This window comes from Ascoidea rubescens (assembly GCF_001661345.1).
Source record: "Ascoidea rubescens DSM 1968 unplaced genomic scaffold ASCRUscaffold_10, whole genome shotgun sequence".
Taxonomy (NCBI): Eukaryota; Fungi; Ascomycota; class Saccharomycetes; order Ascoideales; family Ascoideaceae; genus Ascoidea; species Ascoidea rubescens.
In genome coordinates, this window is record NW_017962922.1 from 287,837 (window position 1) to 308,638 (window position 20,802).

The 20,802-nt window shown below is 33.4% G+C and overlaps 8 protein-coding genes and 1 non-coding gene across 9 annotated transcripts; 6 read left to right on the plus strand and 3 right to left on the minus strand.

Moving 5' to 3' along the window:
* The first annotated feature begins 29 nt into the window (after window positions 1–29).
* On the plus strand, window positions 30–1,568 carry YIP5 (Yip5p). Its single transcript, XM_020194945.1, has one exon. The coding sequence runs from the start codon at window positions 198–200 to the stop codon at window positions 1,347–1,349; it is 1,152 nt and encodes a 383-aa protein (XP_020046186.1). The 5' UTR covers window positions 30–197; the 3' UTR covers window positions 1,350–1,568.
* Window positions 1,529–3,568, minus strand: NDE1 (NADH-ubiquinone reductase (H(+)-translocating) NDE1). Its single transcript, XM_020193633.1, has one exon. The coding sequence runs from the start codon at window positions 3,473–3,475 to the stop codon at window positions 1,649–1,651; it is 1,827 nt and encodes a 608-aa protein (XP_020046187.1). The 5' UTR covers window positions 3,476–3,568; the 3' UTR covers window positions 1,529–1,648.
* A 298-nt stretch (window positions 3,569–3,866) lies between these two features.
* Window positions 3,867–3,939, plus strand: ASCRUDRAFT_t121. The gene has a single exon. It is a non-coding gene; the product is annotated as a tRNA-Ala (tRNA).
* An 807-nt stretch (window positions 3,940–4,746) lies between these two features.
* Window positions 4,747–6,362, plus strand: ASCRUDRAFT_14467 (WD40 repeat-like protein; the record flags this gene model as incomplete). The annotated part of the gene is made up of 1 exon (XM_020189214.1): window positions 4,747–6,362. The coding sequence occupies one exon, from the start codon at window positions 4,747–4,749 to the stop codon at window positions 6,328–6,330; it is 1,584 nt and encodes a 527-aa protein (XP_020046188.1). The 3' UTR covers window positions 6,331–6,362.
* A 2,222-nt stretch (window positions 6,363–8,584) lies between these two features.
* Window positions 8,585–10,954, plus strand: SSL2 (TFIIH/NER complex ATPase/helicase subunit SSL2; the record flags this gene model as incomplete). Its single annotated transcript, XM_020189865.1, has 2 exons — window positions 8,585–9,091; window positions 9,182–10,954. Coding segments are annotated over 2 exons (2,280 nt in total), but the record flags the coding sequence as incomplete, so codon positions are not given.
* A 419-nt stretch (window positions 10,955–11,373) lies between these two features.
* Window positions 11,374–13,457, minus strand: ASCRUDRAFT_107756 (Zn(II)2Cys6 transcription factor domain-containing protein). The gene has a single exon (XM_020188697.1). It carries the CDS (start codon window positions 13,377–13,379, stop codon window positions 11,472–11,474), a length of 1,908 nt encoding a protein of 635 aa, XP_020046190.1. The 5' UTR covers window positions 13,380–13,457; the 3' UTR covers window positions 11,374–11,471.
* Window positions 13,458–13,857: 400 nt separating this feature from the next.
* Window positions 13,858–15,513, plus strand: SWD1 (COMPASS subunit protein SWD1; the record flags this gene model as incomplete). The annotated part of the gene is made up of 2 exons (XM_020190705.1): window positions 13,858–14,454; window positions 14,731–15,513. 2 exons carry the CDS (start codon window positions 13,858–13,860, stop codon window positions 15,511–15,513), a joined length of 1,380 nt encoding a protein of 459 aa, XP_020046191.1.
* Window positions 15,514–15,821: 308 nt separating this feature from the next.
* Window positions 15,822–17,648, minus strand: DPH2 (2-(3-amino-3-carboxypropyl)histidine synthase; the record flags this gene model as incomplete). The annotated part of the gene is made up of 2 exons (XM_020189847.1): window positions 15,822–17,204; window positions 17,319–17,648. Coding segments are annotated over 2 exons (1,713 nt in total), but the record flags the coding sequence as incomplete, so codon positions are not given.
* A 496-nt stretch (window positions 17,649–18,144) lies between these two features.
* On the plus strand, window positions 18,145–20,742 carry ASCRUDRAFT_71378 (uncharacterized protein; the record flags this gene model as incomplete). The annotated part of the gene is made up of 1 exon (XM_020191923.1): window positions 18,145–20,742. One exon carries the CDS (start codon window positions 18,145–18,147, stop codon window positions 20,740–20,742), a length of 2,598 nt encoding a protein of 865 aa, XP_020046193.1.
* Window positions 20,743–20,802: the final 60 nt, after the last annotated feature.

Here is a 20,802-nt window from a genome sequence, read left to right on the forward strand (position 1 = left end):
TTGATATAACTAAAGATGACAGGATAAAAATCCGTCCACTTCGAAGGAACCTTAATAATTAGCCGTATTGGTTTTGTAAGGAAAAAATGCGGATAAAAATGTTAACATTTTACTGACCACTGCTATCTTTTCACGAACCTCAGAACTATCAGATATACTAAAGAGAGCTGAAGTAATTCATTCTTTCCATCGTTAAAATGGCTGGGTCTAAGTATGATAAATTAATTGATGCAGATGATGATGTTTTTGACAATTCTGTAACACAAAAAAGGAATACCAACAGTAACTTTACACTGAGTCGAATCAAGGAGGATGCTCTATTAAATGATTTTGATTCATCTTTTGTAGAGTCTGATGTTACAAATGTCCCCAAAACTAATAGGAAAAAAGTTACTCTTACCGACGTCGATATTGATGACGATGATATATTTTTCAATGACCCGTTGTTGATGAATCATAACCAATCTCAATCTCAATCTCATTCTCAATCTCAATCTCAATCAACATATCAAGTCAGCGATGATGTTAGAGATAGTAATACCAATGAATTAGAATCATCAAGTAATTATTTTTCGATAAATTATTATAGAAAGTATTTTAATTTGACCTCATCGTTTTTCTTCAAAAAAGTATTGAATTATTTAAATATTTATTCAAACTATAAAATTTCAACATCGAAAAATTTAAATCCTCTTTACATCAATTCGAATTTTAATAATATTGAAGATGATATTGGAGAACTTTATGGACCAATTTGGATCATTGCAACGATTTCATTTATATTATTTTTTTCAAAATCATCTTCAGATTTGTTATACAACTTTATCAAAAACGGGATAAATTATCAGAATCCTGATAATGATAATAATAATGATAATGATAATAATAATTTGATTAGTAACTCCAATTTTAATAATTTAACAAATTCACTAATTTATTTATATTCTTATACTATTATTATACCAGTTATAATATATTTAATAGCCAAATGGTTGAATTTTAAAAGATTTTTAAAACTAATTAAAATTATTGAAATTTTTGGATATTCAAATTTAGTTTGGATACCACTTTCATTGTTAAATTTTTTCAAGATATTTTTGATTAATTTTAAGTTTTTGGAAAATTTATTAATTTGGATTTTTATTTTTATTGGCTATTTATTTAGCTTTGGAAATTTATTTTTCATTCTATTACCAATTTTTAAAAAAAATATTGATTTAAATGACAATAATTCAATTGAAGGTATCAGTGATTATAGGAAAGCCTATTTAATTTTGACAGGCTTAGGGATAATCCAAGCGATTTTTGCGATGACAATTAAATTTACTTTTTTCCATAATTTTTCCTAAATATTTTATAATTGAACAAATGGTTTATAATTAAATGACCTTGATTAATTAGTGAGTAAAAAAATGTATAAAAAGAATTTATAAGAAAATTGGTAGGTAATGAAAAATGAATGGGATAAGAATTAAGTGGTAAAAATGAAAATGAAGATAAAATTAAAAGAACATGAAAAGGTTATGAAAAGGATATGAAATTAAGATGAAAAAAATAAAAAAAAAAACAAAAAAAAACACAAACAAACCAAATATAACGAATATAGAATATTGAATGATATAGCTATTGAACTAAATTAATGAGTAAATCAAGTATCTCTTGGATTTAAATCTCTACCAAAGAGACCGACTTTAAACCAATCAAGACAAACCAATACTTTATTTCTCATGCTTAAACACATTGATACATAAGCAGTTCTCCAAAATACAAAAGTCATTATACCACCAGTTGAAATAGTTTGCCAATCTTTCCAAGATAAGTCAGCAATTGCCTTATCAGAACCGATATAAGCTAAGGACCCCATATGATGATAAGTAAAACCATGTAAGCTGTTTTGATAGTTGATTAATTTTTTGGATAGAGTTTTAATTTCTTTGTTATAGTTAATGTTAGTTTCGGGGAGATTTTTTTGTTTTAAAATATTCAAATCTGATAATTTTTCATTTAGAATATCGATTTTAGCTAAGCTTTTCAAATGATCAGCTAAATAGATACCTTGTTGGTAGGCAACTTGAGCAGTTGGAGCATAATTCGTAAAAGTACAGTCACCAAAAGCAAAGATATCGTTAGCACCAATAACATTTAAACAATCGTCAACCAACAAACCACGTTTTGAATTATTTTGAGAAGGAATAGCTTGGATTAAATTATTTGTGATTTCTCTTTGACCATTACCAGTAGCCCATACTAGTACACCATAAGGTATTTTGATTATTTGATTTTGGTTTTGGTTTTCGTTAATATTGTTTTTGTCAGTGACCAATTTTGCGTAAACGTTTGATTGATCGACATTTTGGACTAAAGTTTTAGTTTGCAAATTAATTGAAGTTTCATCAATCAAGATATGTTCAGCATAATCAATTAGTTTTTTATCAAACATATTTAAGATGTTTGGTAAAGCTTCGATTACGGTTACTTTGATTTCATCAGCAATTTGAGGCATCCATTTTTTCAAGTCATCATGAATATAGTCGTGTAATTCACCAGCGAATTCCACACCAGTTGGACCACCACCTACTATAACCATTGATAATAGTCTTTCTCTTTCTGGGTCATCCTTTGGCAATATTGAGGCGGCTTCAATTGTTTTGAGTATGTTTTTACGGATCTTTGAGGAGTCGGAGGCTTCTTTTAAATAGCAGGCGTATTTTTGAACACCAGGAATACCAAAGGTGTTAACCTTAGCGCCAACACCTACAACCAAGACGTCGTAGTTTAAATCGTAGTTTTTAATAATTGTTTCAGATTCATTTTCATTTTCGTCCTTTTCGGATGTGTTATTTGAGCTGTTGACAGAAACCGATTTAAGAGAAATCTTTTTTAAAACAGGATCAATATTAGTTGCTTCAGCTTCAATGTAGTTGACTTGGCCCTTGGTTCTTTTGATGATTTGTTGCAAAGGTTCGGTGATTGAATTCAAGTCTAAAGTTCCAGTGGGAACAGAAGGCAATAAAGGAGTGAAGAGAAAGAAATCTCTGGGAGAAACTATTGTGACATTGTATAAAGTAGTATCTAAATTTTTCAACAAGGATATAGAAGACCAACCGGAACCTAGGATGATCAAGTTCTTTTTGTTCTTATCATGGGGAACCTGCTTTAAATTAGGATTGTTTTCGTCGTAGATGAGGTAGACCAAGTAGGAAAGGGTGAACAACGAAGATATCCAGGTGAATTTCCAGGAGTATTTCATAAATTTCCTGAAGGAAGAAGGAGATTTGGATGGAGGGATGTCGTTTGAAACAGCTGAATAGTGACGGGAGATAACATTTAAGGCTGGAAATGTGCTGTTGACGTCTCTGAGAGCGGTGGGATTTCTAAGAGCATTAAAACAGCGAAAGGTGCTAGGCTTTGTGGATCTCGAAAGAGCACTGTTAAGGTTGAGTTTGACACTCAAACCGATATTCTGGCGGTACATGGTGGTCTGTTAGCGAGTATCAAGAGAAGCCCAGAAGAAAGCAAGCGACTTGCGGGTATTTATACAATCTGCCCATGGCGCCAGAGCTGCGAGAGATAAAGGGAAAAGCATCCCCAGCGTTGCTCTTTCTTGTGGTTGCCTTTTGTGTCGGCGCTAGTGTGGAAAATTTTTCTTCGGCTGTTTCTTTTCGTGAGCGATTTTCCGCCCCGCGCACCGTCACCTGAGCACCTGCGGGATTCCGGTGCAAACTGCCGCTTTGGGCACCCGCGGAAAGACTGCCGGCGCACATTGCTTAGGTAAGCATTCGAGTGGGCTTAGGTAAGACATAATGTTTTCCACAGAAATGGTACTACCTTCATAATAATAGATGCATTTGAAATGCGCATCAGCAGGGCGTGTGGCGCAGTTGGTAGCGCGTCTGCTTAGCGTGCAGAAGGTCTTGGGTTCAATTCCCAACTCGTCCACTTATTTTTATTGTACGCTTTTTTCTTTTTTTCCACCCTGTTTGGTGACTCTTTTTGGTTTGAAGCTGAATTCCTCATATAATCTGTATTCACTTCCCTTTTCGCTCTGAACTCTTTCGCTATTGTGGTTTGGGGCAATCTGTTTCACAATAATAAGTTTTCATCAATTCTGTTCGATACATAATAGCTATTGTTGTCTTCTTTTTATTACTTTTTTATTACTTTTTTATTATTATCTCTCACATCTCATTTCTATTTTAAGTTTCTGAACTTTAATCTTAAGATATATCTATTACATTTTATTTGTATTTAAAACTTTTAATTATATACACCAAACATTACTTACCACGATTTGATCATTTTACTTTCTTTGGTTCAACTCAACCTGTAGGTTTTTTATTCTAGATTCTTTTATCATCAATTTTTAATTTACATTACTCGGTTCTTCTAACTGTAATACTCACTCACTCATTTACTACAATACATGTAAAATTTAAATCTTTTTTTGCTTCTTAGTCAAGCATCACACTGTGATTCCATTTTTTAAAATCAATTGAACAATTGATCTGAAAATGATATAAATACAATTCTCTATTCATTTTATTTTATTAAAATTGCAATCCTAGTTTATTTTTCATCTTTTATTCATTCTTATTCATTCTTTTACCTTGTTTATCCTTTGTTTCTTTACTCTTTTTTTTTGATATTTTTTAACCTTTATTTCTTCTCATTTCAAAATTTCAAAATTATTCTTTTCCAATTCAACTCTCATAACTCCCAATAATAATAATAATAATAATAATAACAATGTCAATTATCGATAAATCAAATATACACAAAAAGATTTACAATCTACAAAATCAAATCAACTATCTAGATCATGAACAAATCCTACTAGAAAATCAAATCAATAAAAAGTTATTGCATTTAAGAGATACAAATCTATTCAATTTCATCTTAAATAATCCCAAAATCAATAATTTAATTAACAACTCAAATTCAAATAACGCTAATCTACACTTGAAAAAATACTACGAATTAAAGGGCCATTTGAATAACATCCAATGCATAAAATGGACCAACGATTCAGACTACTTGATTACTGCTGATGATAACCATAACTTACTCTTCTGGAATGCTCAACTAGGTCTTAAAATTGGTATCCTAAAGCTAAACCAAACTGATTACACAACTTCTGTAGCAATATCTCCAAATAACCAAATTGTTTGTTCTGGTAATCTCGATAACAAATGCATCTTATTCAAATTACCAAACTACAAAGCATACATATCCTCAATTAATAACAACTTTATTAACAATAATACCAATTTTACCAGCTATCCTACTCATAGTCATAAAAATAGTACTCAATCAACAAATTCAAATAACTCAAATAATTCAAATAACTCAAATAACTCAAATAATTTAAATAACTCAAATAACTCAAATAACTCAAATAACTCAAATAATTCTTACGATTACAACTCCTTTGAAATGACTTCTAAACTATTAAATCCCTCGATAATAACAACTTTGGAATCTCCCTCAAAGAGTTATATATCTGAATCTGAGTTCATCGATAGTAATTCACTATTAACCACCTCAGGAAAATTAGCTTCATTATGGGATATCAATAAAAAGAAAATCACTCTCAATTACGAAAATCACATCTCTGATATTTCTTCTCTTTCCATTCAATCAAATAACATCATTGTTAGCAGCAGCTCTATTAAAAATAACTTGTTTTTAACTAGTAGTGGAAACAATTCAGTTAAACTACATGACTTGAGACAACCCGCCTCGATTCTTAAATTCAATGTAAATAATCAAAATCTAATAACTAGCTTTAATAATGAAATCACTGCTGTCAAATTCTTACCAAACAACCATAATTTTGTTGCCGGTACTGCAAATAAGGATATCTCACTTTATGATATAAGAGTCGGTTCCGTTCAAATTCAAAATTATTCTTTCAATGATCAAATGAATAACTCAAATTATGTTTATGCCAATAATAATACTAAAAACACATATACAATTAACTCTAATAACGACTTTAATTGCAACTTAAATGTTCAATCCAATCTTAACAAAAAGAATAAAAATAAAAGTTCAAATTTTGATAAATACTCTTCACTTTTTTCATCCCTAGATAATAACGAGGACGATGAAGGAATCCTTGATATAAACTTTTCAAGATCAGGTAGATTAATGTTTACATCCGTCGATAACTACGGTGGTGTAGTATGGGATCTTTTAAAAGGCAATATAATTCAGAGATTGGACAAAAATAATGGAAAAAATATTCGTCGTATGGCAATAAGTCCTGATGGTTTAGCTTTAGCTACTGATTCAATAACTAAAAACACAATTAGCATTTGGTCTATTTAATTAATTTCACTCACTCATATTTTTATATAAACTTACCTTTCTTTGTGCTTATACTTTGGTATTTTGTTGTTCTTTTACAATGTTCTTGAATTTCTTTCTTATATTTTATGTTTATATTATAATGTCACTGGTTAATCCATCATTTCTTTGTAATCTTCTGCGTTCAAATGCAGATCTCAATAATATCTATTATAATTATAGTTTTACACTATCAAATTTTAACCTTATTACAGTTTTTAATATTCTTTGATATTTCAATCTTTTAAATATAGTACAATGTAGCAATCATTATCTTTAATTGGTTCAAATTCATCAAGAAAATATTAATATTAATATTAAACAAAACTTTTCAACTCCATGATAATAAAGATTGCAAATAGACTTGAAATATTTTGTATTATTATTTTAAAATAGAAAGTCTTAAAAGAAGACATAAACACTGTTATTAACATCACTCAATTAATGAAACAAAATTACCTGAAAAATCTTAATAAAAATCTTTATTGGATTTATCAATTACAATAGCTGTATTGGTAAAAGCAAGGTTTTATTTTTTTAAATCAATTTTGAACTTTACTATCAGCCGATTTCCATGGAATAATAAAGCTGGCCCAGATATCTTGGGTAAAAATGGTAAAAACAAAAGATAAAAGGCAAGTCAAAACGCAATTCTGAGAATACAAAGCAAAGAATAAAGAATCGTATTATATTCCAAATCTTCTGCTTGTTTGATACATGTTGGGCTTATCTCGTTAGATAGAAAAACCTTGAAATAGCTTTTCTATTTTTTCGCATCAACATGCATGAAAGCAAACATACCCTAATTCAACAAACAACTCGCATTTAATGCTAACACAAAAAAAAATGTTGCATAACCTAATTTGGCTTCAAATAATTTTAACTTTTGTCAGAACCATTAAAAAGATGTTTCAAAGTTGAATTGAGCACTAAGCTGGTTGCTAAAAAAGCCAGAAAACTGTTTTGAGAGGTGTTTGATCATGTCAAACTATTAAAGAGCTCTAGAGTTGGAAAACAGGGCTATCAAAACACAGATTGGGCACAATAGGGCACAATAGGGCATAATAAGACTGTCCTGAATGTTGATTATCAGATTGAAAAAGCACTATCAAGAAAATATCTTAATGGATATGGTTCAGTTCTTGTTTGCAAAGCTCCCGACAAAAGCTTGTACTTACACAAATTATTCGAGACCATTGAGGTATTCAACAGACTAATTGACTATAATTTGTTATATTAGTAAAAATATATAGATAAAGACCTCTTCTGGTGAAAAAATTATTCAACTTTCTTCTTTCTTTCCTTTATTCCTACTTTCGACACGTCAATATCCATTTATTGAACTTTTATTGATTGTATCAAGATACACTGTTCCAAAAATGGAAGAAATCTCTGAAGTTTTCGATAATCACTATAAGTTCGGTTGAGAATGGAGCATTAGCATTTTTGTTTCTTATAAAAAATGCAGTAATAAAACCAAAATGAAAGATGTTCTGATTATTTGATTATGAGAATAACCAAACGATTTCCAATGGCAAATGCTCAACAGCCAGCAGGAAGAGAACAAAGTGAAACAATGCAAAGCTCATAATAATAAGTTAATGTAAGTAATGACTTTTACTGGATGAAACTGTAGAACAGAAATACAAACGTCTCTTGGTGAGATGAAATAAACATTTTTAGATAAGATGATATATAGACTAGTTTCTTCCCCTTTTATCGCTATTGGAAATGTTTTTCCGTTATATTTTCAGGAGAATTGTAGACATTGAGATTTGGAGCCACAAAAATAGTAACTTTGATTTCTCGACTCCAGAAAAGTGGACATAGTTGCTGTAATGGCGTCGTGCAAGATACAGCGCAAGCTATAGGGCAAAATATAATGCAAGATATGACGCACAATAACAACTATTATCTTGCGCACGTTATTCCGTGTTCCGTGACCAAATTCAAATTATCTCTGATTAAAAATAAATCATTTGCGGTTACTATTAGTTGGTAAGGTTAACTTGTTACTGCTCCTTCAATCAGTTGTAATATAATGTCAAATATCCATTTGTCTGATAATGAAATTTACGATCAAGAGTTAGAGGCTGCTTTCACTGACGGAGAATCCTCCGATACCAGCTTTGAAGATGACAATTTGAACAATGCTAGCAATAAGTTAGTTCCCTTTGGTAACAACACCAATAATAATAGCAACCAACCAAATTCTTCGAATTTGATTCAAAATAATGATAAATTGAATTTAATTTTTAAGGATCATGATTTTTCTTATTTGAAACTAAAACCAGACCATTCTTCAAGACCTTTATGGATCGCAAACAACGTTATTATTTTAGAAAGTTTTTCACCCTTAGCTGAGCAAGCTCAGGACTTCTTAATCACAATCGCTGAACCAATTAGTAGACCTTCTCATATTCATGAGTATAAATTGACCACTCACTCATTATATGCAGCTGTTTCTGTTGGCTTGGAACCAACTGATATTGTATCTGTTTTAGATCGTTTGTCTAAAACTCCATTAACTGTCGCAACAAAAGATTTCATCATCAATTCCACTTTATCATTTGGTAAAATTAGATTGGTTCTTAAGAATAATAAATATTATTTGGAAAGTTCTCAGCCTGACATTATTCAAATGCTATTAAAAGATGCTGTTATTAGCTCATGTAGAATTGAATCTTCTGGAATTATCAATAAAACTTCTGATGGTATCACGCAAACCAAAAATTCTTCCAATGTTGATAGCTTCAATCCCAATAATAACATTAGTAATAATAGCAATACTATTGCTAATTCTACCAACATCAACAATCCTTTAAATAATAAGACTTCTAATAACAATGCCACTAATAGCAAAACAAATGGTGATAGCAATAATGCAAATACTGCCCTGAATAATACTAACAACCTCAATGGTAATGAAATTGATAACCTATTCACTTCCATTATCGATGAAAAAGATGACGACGATCTCGACGCTGTTCATTCAATTGAAATCGTAAAAGATTCAGTTGGAAAAGTTAAAGAACGTTGTATTCAAGTTCAACATCCTCTTTTAGAAGAATATGATTTCAAGTTTGATAACAACAACCCTGATTTAGATATTGATTTAAGACCATCTACTAAAGTCAGACCTTACCAAGAAAAATCCTTGAGTAAAATGTTTGGAAATGGTAGAGCAAGATCTGGCATTATTGTTTTGCCCTGTGGTGCTGGTAAAACTTTAGTTGGAATCACTGCTGCATGTACAATTAAAAAATCAACAATTGTTTTATGTACTTCATCTGTTTCTGTTATGCAATGGAGAAACGAATTCTTGAAATGGAGTACAATCAATCCCGAATCAGTTGCTGTTTTTACTTCAGATAATAAAGAAATGTTTGCAACTGAGTCTGGTTTAATTGTTTCTACATACTCAATGATTTCCAAAAAAAGCAGTAGATCTCACGATGCTCAAAAAGTTATTGATTTTCTAAAAAATCGCGAATGGGGTTTTTTAATCTTAGATGAAGTTCACGTTGTTCCAGCTGCAATGTTTAGAAACGTTCTTATTACGATTTCTGCTCACGCTAAATTAGGGCTAACTGCTACATTGGTTCGAGAAGATGAAAAAATTGGTGATTTAAATTTTCTTATTGGTCCAAAATTATACGAAGCAAATTGGATGGAATTAGCTCAAAAGGGACATATAGCAAAAGTTCAATGTGCTGAAGTTTGGTGTCCAATGACAGCCGAATTTTATCAAGAATATTTGCATACTTCAACAAGAAAGAGAATGTTATTATATATCATGAATCCAACCAAATTTCAAGCCTGTCAATTTTTAATTCATTATCACGAGCAACGGGGTGATAAAATTATTGTATTTTCTGATAATGTTTATGCATTAATTGAGTATGCATTAAAATTAGGCAAGCCATATATTTGTGGATCAACACCTCAACAAGAAAGAATGACAATTTTGAAAAATTTCCAGCATAATGAAAAAGTTAATACTATTTTTTTATCAAAGGTTGGGGATACATCAATTGATTTACCTGAAGCTACATGTCTTATCCAAGTCTCATCGCACTATGGTTCAAGACGTCAAGAAGCTCAAAGATTGGGTAGAATTTTAAGAGCCAAGAGAAGAAACGATGAAGGGTTTAACGCATTTTTTTATTCGTTGGTGTCAAAGGATACCCAAGAAATGTATTATTCAACTAAAAGACAGGCATTTTTAGTTGACCAAGGGTATGCATTTAAAGTGATTACGCATTTGAAGGGAATTGAAAGTTTACCAAATTTGGCGTATAGAACAGCTCAAGAGAGAAGAGGATTATTACAAAGTGTGTTAACGAAGGAAGGAGAAGCAGGAATTGAGGAAGGAGACGATGCTGATAATTTTGTAGGAAGAGGAACCAAATTGGCTACCGGAGGTAAAAAGCGAAAGTTCAATGGGAAATTTGGAAGCAAATCCAAAGCGCAAAGAGTTGCTGGGTCATTGGCTGGATTTGCTGGTGGAGAAGATATGGCATATGTTGAGTATCGAGGTAATAAAAACAAAGAATTACGTGAACGTAATCCTCTCATAAATAAGTTATATTATCAAAAAAAGAAAAAGTGAAAAGTGAAAGTGAGATTGAGAGCAATTTTTGGAGCGATTTTTGGAGCGATTTTTGGAGCGATTTTTGAAATGAACATTGAAGTATATAAATCTATAAATGATATATGAAAGTATAATATAAGGTAAAATTATGAGTGACGTTTAGTGTAAATGATTAGTGCAAGATATGGGAGTGATATAAGACTGAAGCAAAGCAGATCGGACTGTGAAGAGCGTTGAGGGAATTTCGATTGTAGAGAGCGATTTGAGGAGTATTTTAAAATATAGATTCATTAATGTATAGACAGCTATAGAAAAACAAAAAAGGGTATACATTGAAAAAGAATGGGAGCAAAAAAGAAACAAAAAAACAAAAAAACAAGAAATAACTCATTAATATTATAAGTGATGAAACGAAGAAACTATTTAGTAGAATGAAAACATAAACATACAAGAGAAGAGAAGAGAATATAATCATTAAACAACTCAATTGAAATTGAGGGATAATATACAGGGCAAGTGAAGGTAATAATCATATATTATTTAAACTATTGTTATTAAAACTTGAGGGAGAAAACAATTTGACGTCTTCTAGTATTCCGTTGATAGAATTGAGATCTATATCGATATCCAAAATGTTGCTTTTGTCATTTGTTGACGATAATGGTGATGTTGTTTTGTTTAAATTTTGATTATAGGAAGATAGATTGAGGTTGTTATTGAGGGATATAGATTTCTTTGAAGTGTTTTTTGAGTGAGAAAGAGATCTTTTATGAGATTTTGTTATGTGGCCATTTGATAGGGGTTTTGATAGATTTAGAGAGTTATCTATAGGAGACAAGTTTATGTTTGAGTTTGAGTTTGGTAGGATTAGAGATTTGGAGGAAGGAGAGGTTAGTGGTGATTCGAACAGGTCCCAGTTTGGGGACAAGTTGTTTTGAGTGGGTAAGTTGTTGTTTAAGATGTTCAAGTTGCAGTTTAGATTTAGATTTGATATGGGGAAGGATTCATTTAAGAAATTTGGAATGAGTTTTGTATTGTTATAGGGCAAGTTTGTGTTGTTGAAAAGCAGATTGTTCAAGTTGTTCAAGTTGTTTATAGTGTTAATGTTGTTGAAAGTGTTTATTGTATTTATCGTATTTAGATTATTGAAGTTATTTAGATTATTGAAGTTATTTAGATTATTGAAGTTATTTAGATTATTGAAGTTATTTAGATCATTGAGGTTATTGAGGTCGTTGAGGTTATTGAGGTCGTTGAGATTGAGGCTATTGAAGTTATTTATGTGAGATAAATTGGATAAGTTTGAGGTGGAAGAGGTTGGAGAGCATGTGGAGAGATTGAAGGAAGGAAGATCAAAGACCGATTCAGTTTTGATCATTTTTGAAGAGGAGGGAGAGTTGTAGGCAGAATTTGCCGAAGAATGGGAGGAGTGGGAAGAGTGAGAGGAGTGGGAAGTGTAATCTGTGGACAAGTAGTTCTGAGGGTTTAAAGAGGTGTTGATTGAGAGTTTACTTTTCTTAGACTTTTTGATGTGAGAAGAATCTTCAAAGTCCTCGGGGTTTAGTGAATTGATGCTAATGTTACCATTAGTAATGGTATTAGTAATGTTGTTTGTATTTTTCTTTTTTATTTTAGCGGATTTTGGGCTATTGCTATTGTTATTGTTATTGTTATTGTTATTGTTATTGTTTGCTAAAGATAGTTGGTGCTTTGAAAAGGCATTTGAAGACTGAAGCAAGTTTTTGGACGAGTAGCTGGAGGCTATGAAGATGCCTTGGTCCCACTCAATGGGCAAGCCATCTAGCAATTGTTTATGGGATATAAGAAGATGGATGATTTCGTTAAGAGAGTATTGATAAAACTCTGATTTTGAGTCGTAGTTGGCAATGGTGTCATTATTAGTACTATCATCATTATCATTGATACTTTCAACATCACTTTCGCCATCATTAGTGCAGTTATCTCTGTGATCTATATCATCTTTATCGTTTTTATCATCATTACTATCTTTATCAGTGCCATTGGCAATTGGGCTCCTCGGAGCATTCAACATGGAGGACTTGAGGAAGGATAGATCACCATTGGACAAGTATATGTGGACCAACTTGAGAATTGATCGCGAGAGAAGGTCCAAACGTGTTTCGAGAAGGTTGATGTAGCCCTTGGGATATATCTTGTCGTTCTTGAACTGTTTCTCGGTGAAGGTACAAATCTTGTTGTCGACGAGACACTTGGAACAGGGCTTCTTGCCGTCACACTTGGTCTTTTTGATCCGGCACGAGTCGCAGGCCTTTCCCACTCGCTTCTTCTTTTTGATCTGGTAGCTGTGGCTGGGAGCGGCAGAGGCAGCAGAGGCAGCAGGGCTGGGGTAGGAGGAAGTCATGGTGGTTGGATTGCTCCATGGGAAGATAATGGGAAAACGAGGGTATATATACATATATACAGATTATTAATTCGGGACGACACAACGGAAGCAGATGGGCCGCGTTGAGCCGGCTGGGAGCAGAAGCCGGTTCCGTTTGCCGAGCCTGGACTGAGATGTGCGTGCTGTGGATCGGGCGCGTTCACTGAGAGAACGGGTCCAACCTATGATCGAAGCACGGTTGTTCTGTCTGGCGCTATAGTCCCTGCGCGGTGGGTGTGCGAGCAGAGAGCTGGTATGGCCAGAGTGCGAATGAAAGGTGGTAACCTTTGTTGAGGAAACACAACTGGAGAGAAACCGTCGGCTGTCTCTGCGACTATATATACGGGGCGTGCGCCGGGTAAGCAAGGGCCCGCTTTTTTCTTCTGGGGCTGGGGCTGCAGGTGACACGCAAAAGGCGCGGCACGAGACGAGCTGCGCGAGAAGGAGGAGCAGCACGAGAAGGAGCAGCACGAGAAGGAGCAGCAGCACCACATCCACCTCCACCTCCACCATGAACCTCTCCCTTCTCGACCCCTTTGCTGTCGCCAAAGAGTACCCTGAGTCGCTCACCGACACCATTGAGTTCGGCTTCTCCATTTACATCAGGTTCAACTACAACGGCGATTATCTCGCCAGCGGCCTCAATGACGGCAACATCCTCATCTTCGACTTGCAGACCTTGTCGCCTCTCACCATCTTGCGCAAACACACCAAGCAGATCCAGTCCCTCACCTGGTCCTTCTCCAACAGATACCTCTTGTCCTCTGCAAAGGACAACAATGTCATTCTCTGGGACTTGAAGTTCTCCAAGGTCCTCCGGATTATCATCTTCGAGAGCCTTGTCTGGAACTCCCAGTTTCTCTCAAACAACCCCTACATCATCATTGCCTCCTCTACTGAAAACGACTGTCGCTACATCGACTGCTCGGACGAGTTTGATTACAAATACATCGACCTCCAAAACAACCCCCTATTCAATGTCAACGACAGCCATCTTCCCCCCAAGTCCAACAATCTCGCCTCTCCTGCCAAATACTACACTCTCTCAACGGCTTTTGCTTATGACGGAAATTACATTTTCAACGGAACAACAAACGGTTGGCTCAATGTCTTTGAAATTAAAAACCCTCATTTGATACTAAATACGCATTTCAACGACAACGACGAGGAGTATTACACAGAGTATAATAACCTCTTCAACATTGAAAAGTTCAGTATCAAAAATCTCAGAAAAATCCTACTAAACAAGAAAAAGAAAAGAAAAACAAACCAAAATTATGACTATGATTATGATTATGATTATGAAGAAGAAGATCAAGAAGAAGTAGAAGGAGAGGGAATAGAAGAAGAAGAAGAAGGAGAAGATCATGATGTTCAAGGAAAGATTGAAATTAACATTGTCTACTCCCAAAAGATAACAAACAACAACATCAAATCAATCGTCATCTCCTCAAATAACTCAAAAATGTTCATCAACTCTACTGACAGAATCATAAGACAATTTACCCTACCAAATCTATCCGACTTCAAATCTCTCATATCAAACAACAACTTCCAATTCGAGGTCGACCACAAGTATCAAGACGTGGTCAACAAACTACAATGGAATGCCATCTCCATCAACTACAATGGCGATTATCTTGTCGCTTCAACCTATGGCTCAAACCATGAAATATACATGTGGGAGACCTCAATGGGCTCCCTCATCAAAATCCTCGAGGGCCCCAAAGAAGAACTCCTAGACGTCGACTGGAACTTCAAAAAGAATAAAGTCTCCGCAACTGGCGTCGACAGTGGCACTATCTACATCTGGTCCATCATAATCAACCAAAAATGGTCCTCTCTTGCCCCAGACTTTATTGAAATTGATGAAAACATTGACTACATCGAAAGAGAAAATGAATTCGATATCCTCCCCGACGAAGAAATCAACCTAAAAAGACAAAATGATGAAAACGAATTCATCGACGTTATATCAAAGGACAACGATACAAACATCACCCTAAATCATAACAACAGCAGCAACAGCAACAACAACAGCAGCAACAACAACAACAACAAAGTCATCAGCATTCAAAATAGCTCATCCTCGTTTGACAACTTCTTTATCATTCCTGTAGATCTTGACCAGAAAATTGAATTGCCAGTTTACGACGATGATGATTAGCGTATCTCCATCGCTTACATATATTGTATCTCCATTGCCTACATATATTATATCGTTATCACTCGCTGATTTATACACATATAGATTTATGTTATCGCTATTTAAACTTTCATGCATACCAATGCAAGTCCAATGCAAGTCCAGCCGAACTTGCATGCACTTGATTCCTTCCATTACTAAGAACATCAGTCCATTTTATAATTTTATAATCTCAGTCTTCAATTACTAAAAAAAACTAGTTCCAAAATGCTCACTACTCACTCACTGAACAAGTCTGTATTGCTTACTTCTTCTCTTTATACCACCGCATTCACTTTTCGATCGTAACCATAGCCCCTCGCTATTCCGGATCGACCCTGCTCTAAAATTGCGCCTTCATCGTCCTCCTTATCGTCTTGAACAAAATCACTCCCTAGCCCACTCCATTCTCGGCTCTGTAAATACAACGCTGAAGTAGAAATCGTTCCTTTAATAACCATACTCTTTGAGAATTGCTTAACCAACTGCTTCTCATTATCAATGGGAGCTTCAATCTCAATATGCTGGTATAGTTTGGGTCGCAATGGTCTGGAATTTATTGCATACTGTCCAGTAACTGGATTGAATTCCGGAGCATCTTCATCTTCATCTTCGTCACTGCCATGACTCCCATCCAGACTTTTATCCTCCTCGTCTCTGTTGTCCAACTTCATTATCTCCTTAAAATCAGTAACCCATTTGCCTGTCCATGTCACTTCAGCTGCTAGCGCCAAATACAACTCATAAGGCGTTAAAATTGGTTTATAATACTCATTATATTCGTCAATTATCATTCCGTTTTGACTACACCCCAAAGCAACCCAGCAATCAACAGCATCAAAATTGGCCAATTTCGACACATTGGGCTTTCCAACAACAAACATGTACGATTTCTTTTCGTTTTTATGAATCCACTCTTTCACCATATTCAACATGCTCAATGTGTTTGATAACGACAACGTATTGATTAGTATTCCAATAGTAGACGCATTTCTTGCAACAAACATAGAACGATATCTTCTTTTCAAAGAGGGATATGGTCCATCATTAACGCTTCCGTCCAATGGATTGTATATAGTCAAGGAATCAAATTTAGTAGAGAGATATAATAGTCTCGGAGGGTCTGGTTGGCTGATGTGGAATAATTTATAATCACCAAATGAGATTTCCTCATCATCACCACCATACTCTTTTAGTCGTTTAATCTCGGATTCTGATAATCCTAATATTACTCTATTGTCCAATATTATAGAACTGGACGTGGAATTTTCATAGCTCTTCAATTCATAACCAATTATCCTTATTTTATTATTGTTGTTCAAATATAAATCTGAATAAGCCAAGTTTGTATACTCATTTTTCAAGAGCCGATAAAGATTAAATAAATGACAGTTATAAACCGTGTCTGAAATCAATAAAATCCGGTCTTCTTTATTTGGATATTTCTCTTTAAATAACTCAACTAAAGAGTCATAGTTCAATAAGGGTTTCCCAAAGATTAGAATTGAACTTGAAGTTAAATTGCTAAAGTTTGATAAACAAGAATCGCCAAAATGAACAATTAAATCACTATTTACATGCTGAGCAGCTATTTCATCAATACAACATGGAGAGTACGAAGTGTCAGCTAATATCCATACCTCTCTTGCTGATGGAGTAAAGTTATCAAGATCCTTTTCAAGATTAGTAGCAAGGCTATGATTCTCAATTTCCCCAACTTTCTTATCACATTTACAATTCAAACACTTTTCGTGTTTCCCATGTTCTTTTTTCTTATGTCCATTAACATGAGAATGAGAGTGGGAGGAAGAATCTTTGTGATTATCCTGCGAAGTGAAATTTAGTTCATTTTCGCTGCTCTCAGCAACAATCACGCTCTGCAAATTGTCTTGTAAATACTGTAAAACAATAGAGCTTTGATTGATCAAAGTATCAGGAAACTGCAATGATATTTTCTTGTAAACTATTCCCTTGGGAGAATTTAAAAACCGTAGCAAGTCATCCAATGAATAGTAGTCTTTGATATCATCTAAAACATAGTGAGCACTGTGGTCTTTGTTATTACTTGAGTATTTGAAATACTGGAAATTCGAATCAGACTGGGTGGATAACACTGGTGGTAGTTCAGAGGTGGTCATCATTTACAGCACAGAAGCACAGAAGCACAGAAGCAAAGAAACAAGGAAATAATAAAGGATTAGCTGAAGTATATTAGTTACTACAGTCAAAAAGCGACAGAACGGATAAAATTTTAGTGAATAAATTTTTTGAGTTTTCCATCAAAGGACCGCACAATAAAAACCTTAATGAGATGCCAAAGCTGAAGAAAGACAGTAGAAGAAAAGAGCACTGAAAAAAGCAACCACCTTCTTATTTACGCTCTTTACTACTGTGCTCAAAGTGTTCTTTTCACAAACCACGAGTGCTTGTATTTTACTCCCACGACTGCCCAACCTCGCGTTGAAATTCTGTGGATATTTCCACAGAACCGGCTCCAACGCGTTGCCAGCAGCACGGATCGTCTTCTTCCTAATCCGGACGCTGATATAATTCGCGTTCAAAGGCCAGAGCTGTGCTTTTGAACAGCTCCAATTCTGCTGTAATTCTGCTGCAATGAGCGATTCCCACCTCCACATCCCACTGCAGCCCAATGATCTGCTTGTAGAGGAAAGCAATAGTCACGTCGCTAACGATCCAAGCAGTCCCCGGGATCTTGCTGCCGATGATGCACTTGCAGTTTCCAGCAATGAAACAGCAAATGACAGCACCAACATCAAAAGTGCCAATGACAATAACAATGATGTTGACAATACTGGTCCAGCAGACAAGCCGACAAAAAGACTAACAATGCAAGAAAGATTGTCCATGGCTGTTGCAAGCAAAAATTCGAAATCAAAGAAAAAAAATAAAAAAAAAAGGAAAAATTTAAATAAAAGTCTATTGCTTTCAGACAATTCAATAAACGACCCGCTTTCTCCCAGATCCTCTATATCTTCAATTCCACCTAATTTGCAATCTTTGGTTGATCTTGACGAAAACAACTCGTCTTCAAAGATCTCAATTCACACAGCAAGCGTATCCAAATCTCAACTCCAACTTGATAACCCTAATAATGACGTAATAACCGTTGATAACAATAACGACGGTAACGATATCAATACTTCAAATCATGATCTCAATGAAAACTCCAGCAATAGAGACAGCAATAATAACCAAGAGCTATTGACTATAATAAATTCGTTAAATGTTCAAATTCAGACATTAAATAAATCACATTCAATTGAAATCTCAAAATTGAAAGATAAACTCAACTCAACTTTGGACCAATCCTCATTTGAAAAAAAACTTAAAGAAAAAGATGATCAAATCAATGATCTATTAATTGAAGGTCAAAAATTGTCCATGACTGAATTAAAATTAACAACCTTAGTTAAAAACTTACGCTTAAAAGAACTTGATCAAAATGATTTAATCAACAATTTAAATGACAGAATCTCTGGATATGATTTAAAATTTATTGAACTAAATGAATCAATTAATAACCTAAAATCAAACGAAAAAAAACTAATTCAAGACAATAGTTTTTACAAAAAATTTGAAGAAAACTACAACCAACTACTGTCAAATTATAATGATTTGGACTTAAAATATAAAGATTTAAAATCAAAAAATTTTGAAATTAAATACAAAAGTCAGTTGGATTTATACAAAGATGAAACAATTAAAAACGAAAATTTAAATAAAAAAATCAATGATCTAACTATTGAAAAACAATTGATTCAAAAAAATTTAACTAATCAATTGAATTCTCTCACTCTTGAAAATAACAACCTATCATTTCAATTAAAACAATTAAAAGAAGAAAATTCAAACGAAACATCAAGATTGGAAAATAAATTAGAAGAATTAAGAATTATAAATGAAAATTATGATCAAAATAGAAATAACTTTAATAATCATAATAATAGCAATAGCAATAGCACCGAAACAAATAACAGCGAACCTGATAACCTTAACCAAAATGAAACTAATACCATCACTAATTATAATACCAACACCGAATTTAGTTCTCTTGAAATAAAATATAATAAACTACTAAAACAAAATCAAATATTAAATGATCAATATAAAACTTCAGCAGAAAATTTTTCTAAGATCGAATTATCATTATCAAGCAAAATTAATAAATTGCAAGATGAATTAAATAATAAAAATCTTTTACATTTAAACAACCTTAAAAATATACGAAATTTAACCGAAAACTTAAACTCAATTAAAGAAGAAAATAATAAACTATCAACGGAAAAATTCGAGATTTCTGTCACATTAAATAAAATTGAAGAAAAATTTAAAATCAAGGAAGACGAAGTTAAATCGTTGCAAGATAAGTTTAAAGAACTATCTTCAAAACTTAATAACAACTCATTAATTAAAAATAATAATAGTGATCATTTAAATGAAAAAATTAAAGAATTAGAACAAGAAAACAGTAGATTAAAAGACAAAGTTAATGCATTACAAGCATCATTCGAGCTAATGCCTCCTCCAATAGTTCCTCCAATATTAGGAAGCAGAAATTCATCAGCATCAAGTTGGAGCGCAGATTATTCGGATCAGTTCAATGGAACTAAAAATCCAACTGCAATACACTCAAGAAGATCAAGTTTTTTCTTGAATAATAATAACAATAAGTACAATGAAAACAATGTCGGCGTCATTTTGAGTAATAGTAATGAAGATTTAAATTCGTTAACATCACCTACACGAACCATAACAAATGGATTTGATAGTTCAAGTATAAGCGTATATAATGAAAAGAAAACTCCAATAACCCTTGGTACAGGCTCAATAGGATCATCAAATGTTCAAGTGATAAGCAGAATGACAAACCAAATTCGATCATTAAAGACAGAAATGTTTCAAATCAAAGAAGAATTAAACAAGAACCAAAAGGAGAAAAAAGAGGCAGGCAACGAGATTTTAAGATTATTAAAAGATAATGAAAGGGTTAAGCAGTTAGAAGCTGAAAAGGTAGAACTCCAGGAGGAGATCAAGAAAATAGAAAAACAATATGTTGCAAGTTTAGAAATTCTAGGAGAAAAAAGCGAAAGAGTTGAGGAATTAAAAGCAGATGTAATGGATTTAAAGGAGTTACTCCGGGATCAGGTACAGCAAATTGTTTTGTTACAAGCAGCAATCAAAAACAAATAGTCTTTTTAATTTTTGATTTTCAAACAAAGTTGAGTTTTGTATTCTTTTTCTGTTACAACA

What these genes read in the sequence shown, in the direction of transcription:
- NDE1 (XM_020193633.1), bottom strand. Translation starts at nt 3,475, where the DNA reads ATGTACCGCCAGAATATCGGTTTGAGTGTCAAACTCAACCTTAACAGT.
- YIP5 (XM_020194945.1), top strand. Translation starts at nt 198, where the DNA reads ATGGCTGGGTCTAAGTATGATAAATTAATTGATGCAGATGATGATGTT.
- ASCRUDRAFT_107756 (XM_020188697.1), bottom strand. Translation starts at nt 13,379, where the DNA reads ATGTATATATACCCTCGTTTTCCCATTATCTTCCCATGGAGCAATCCA.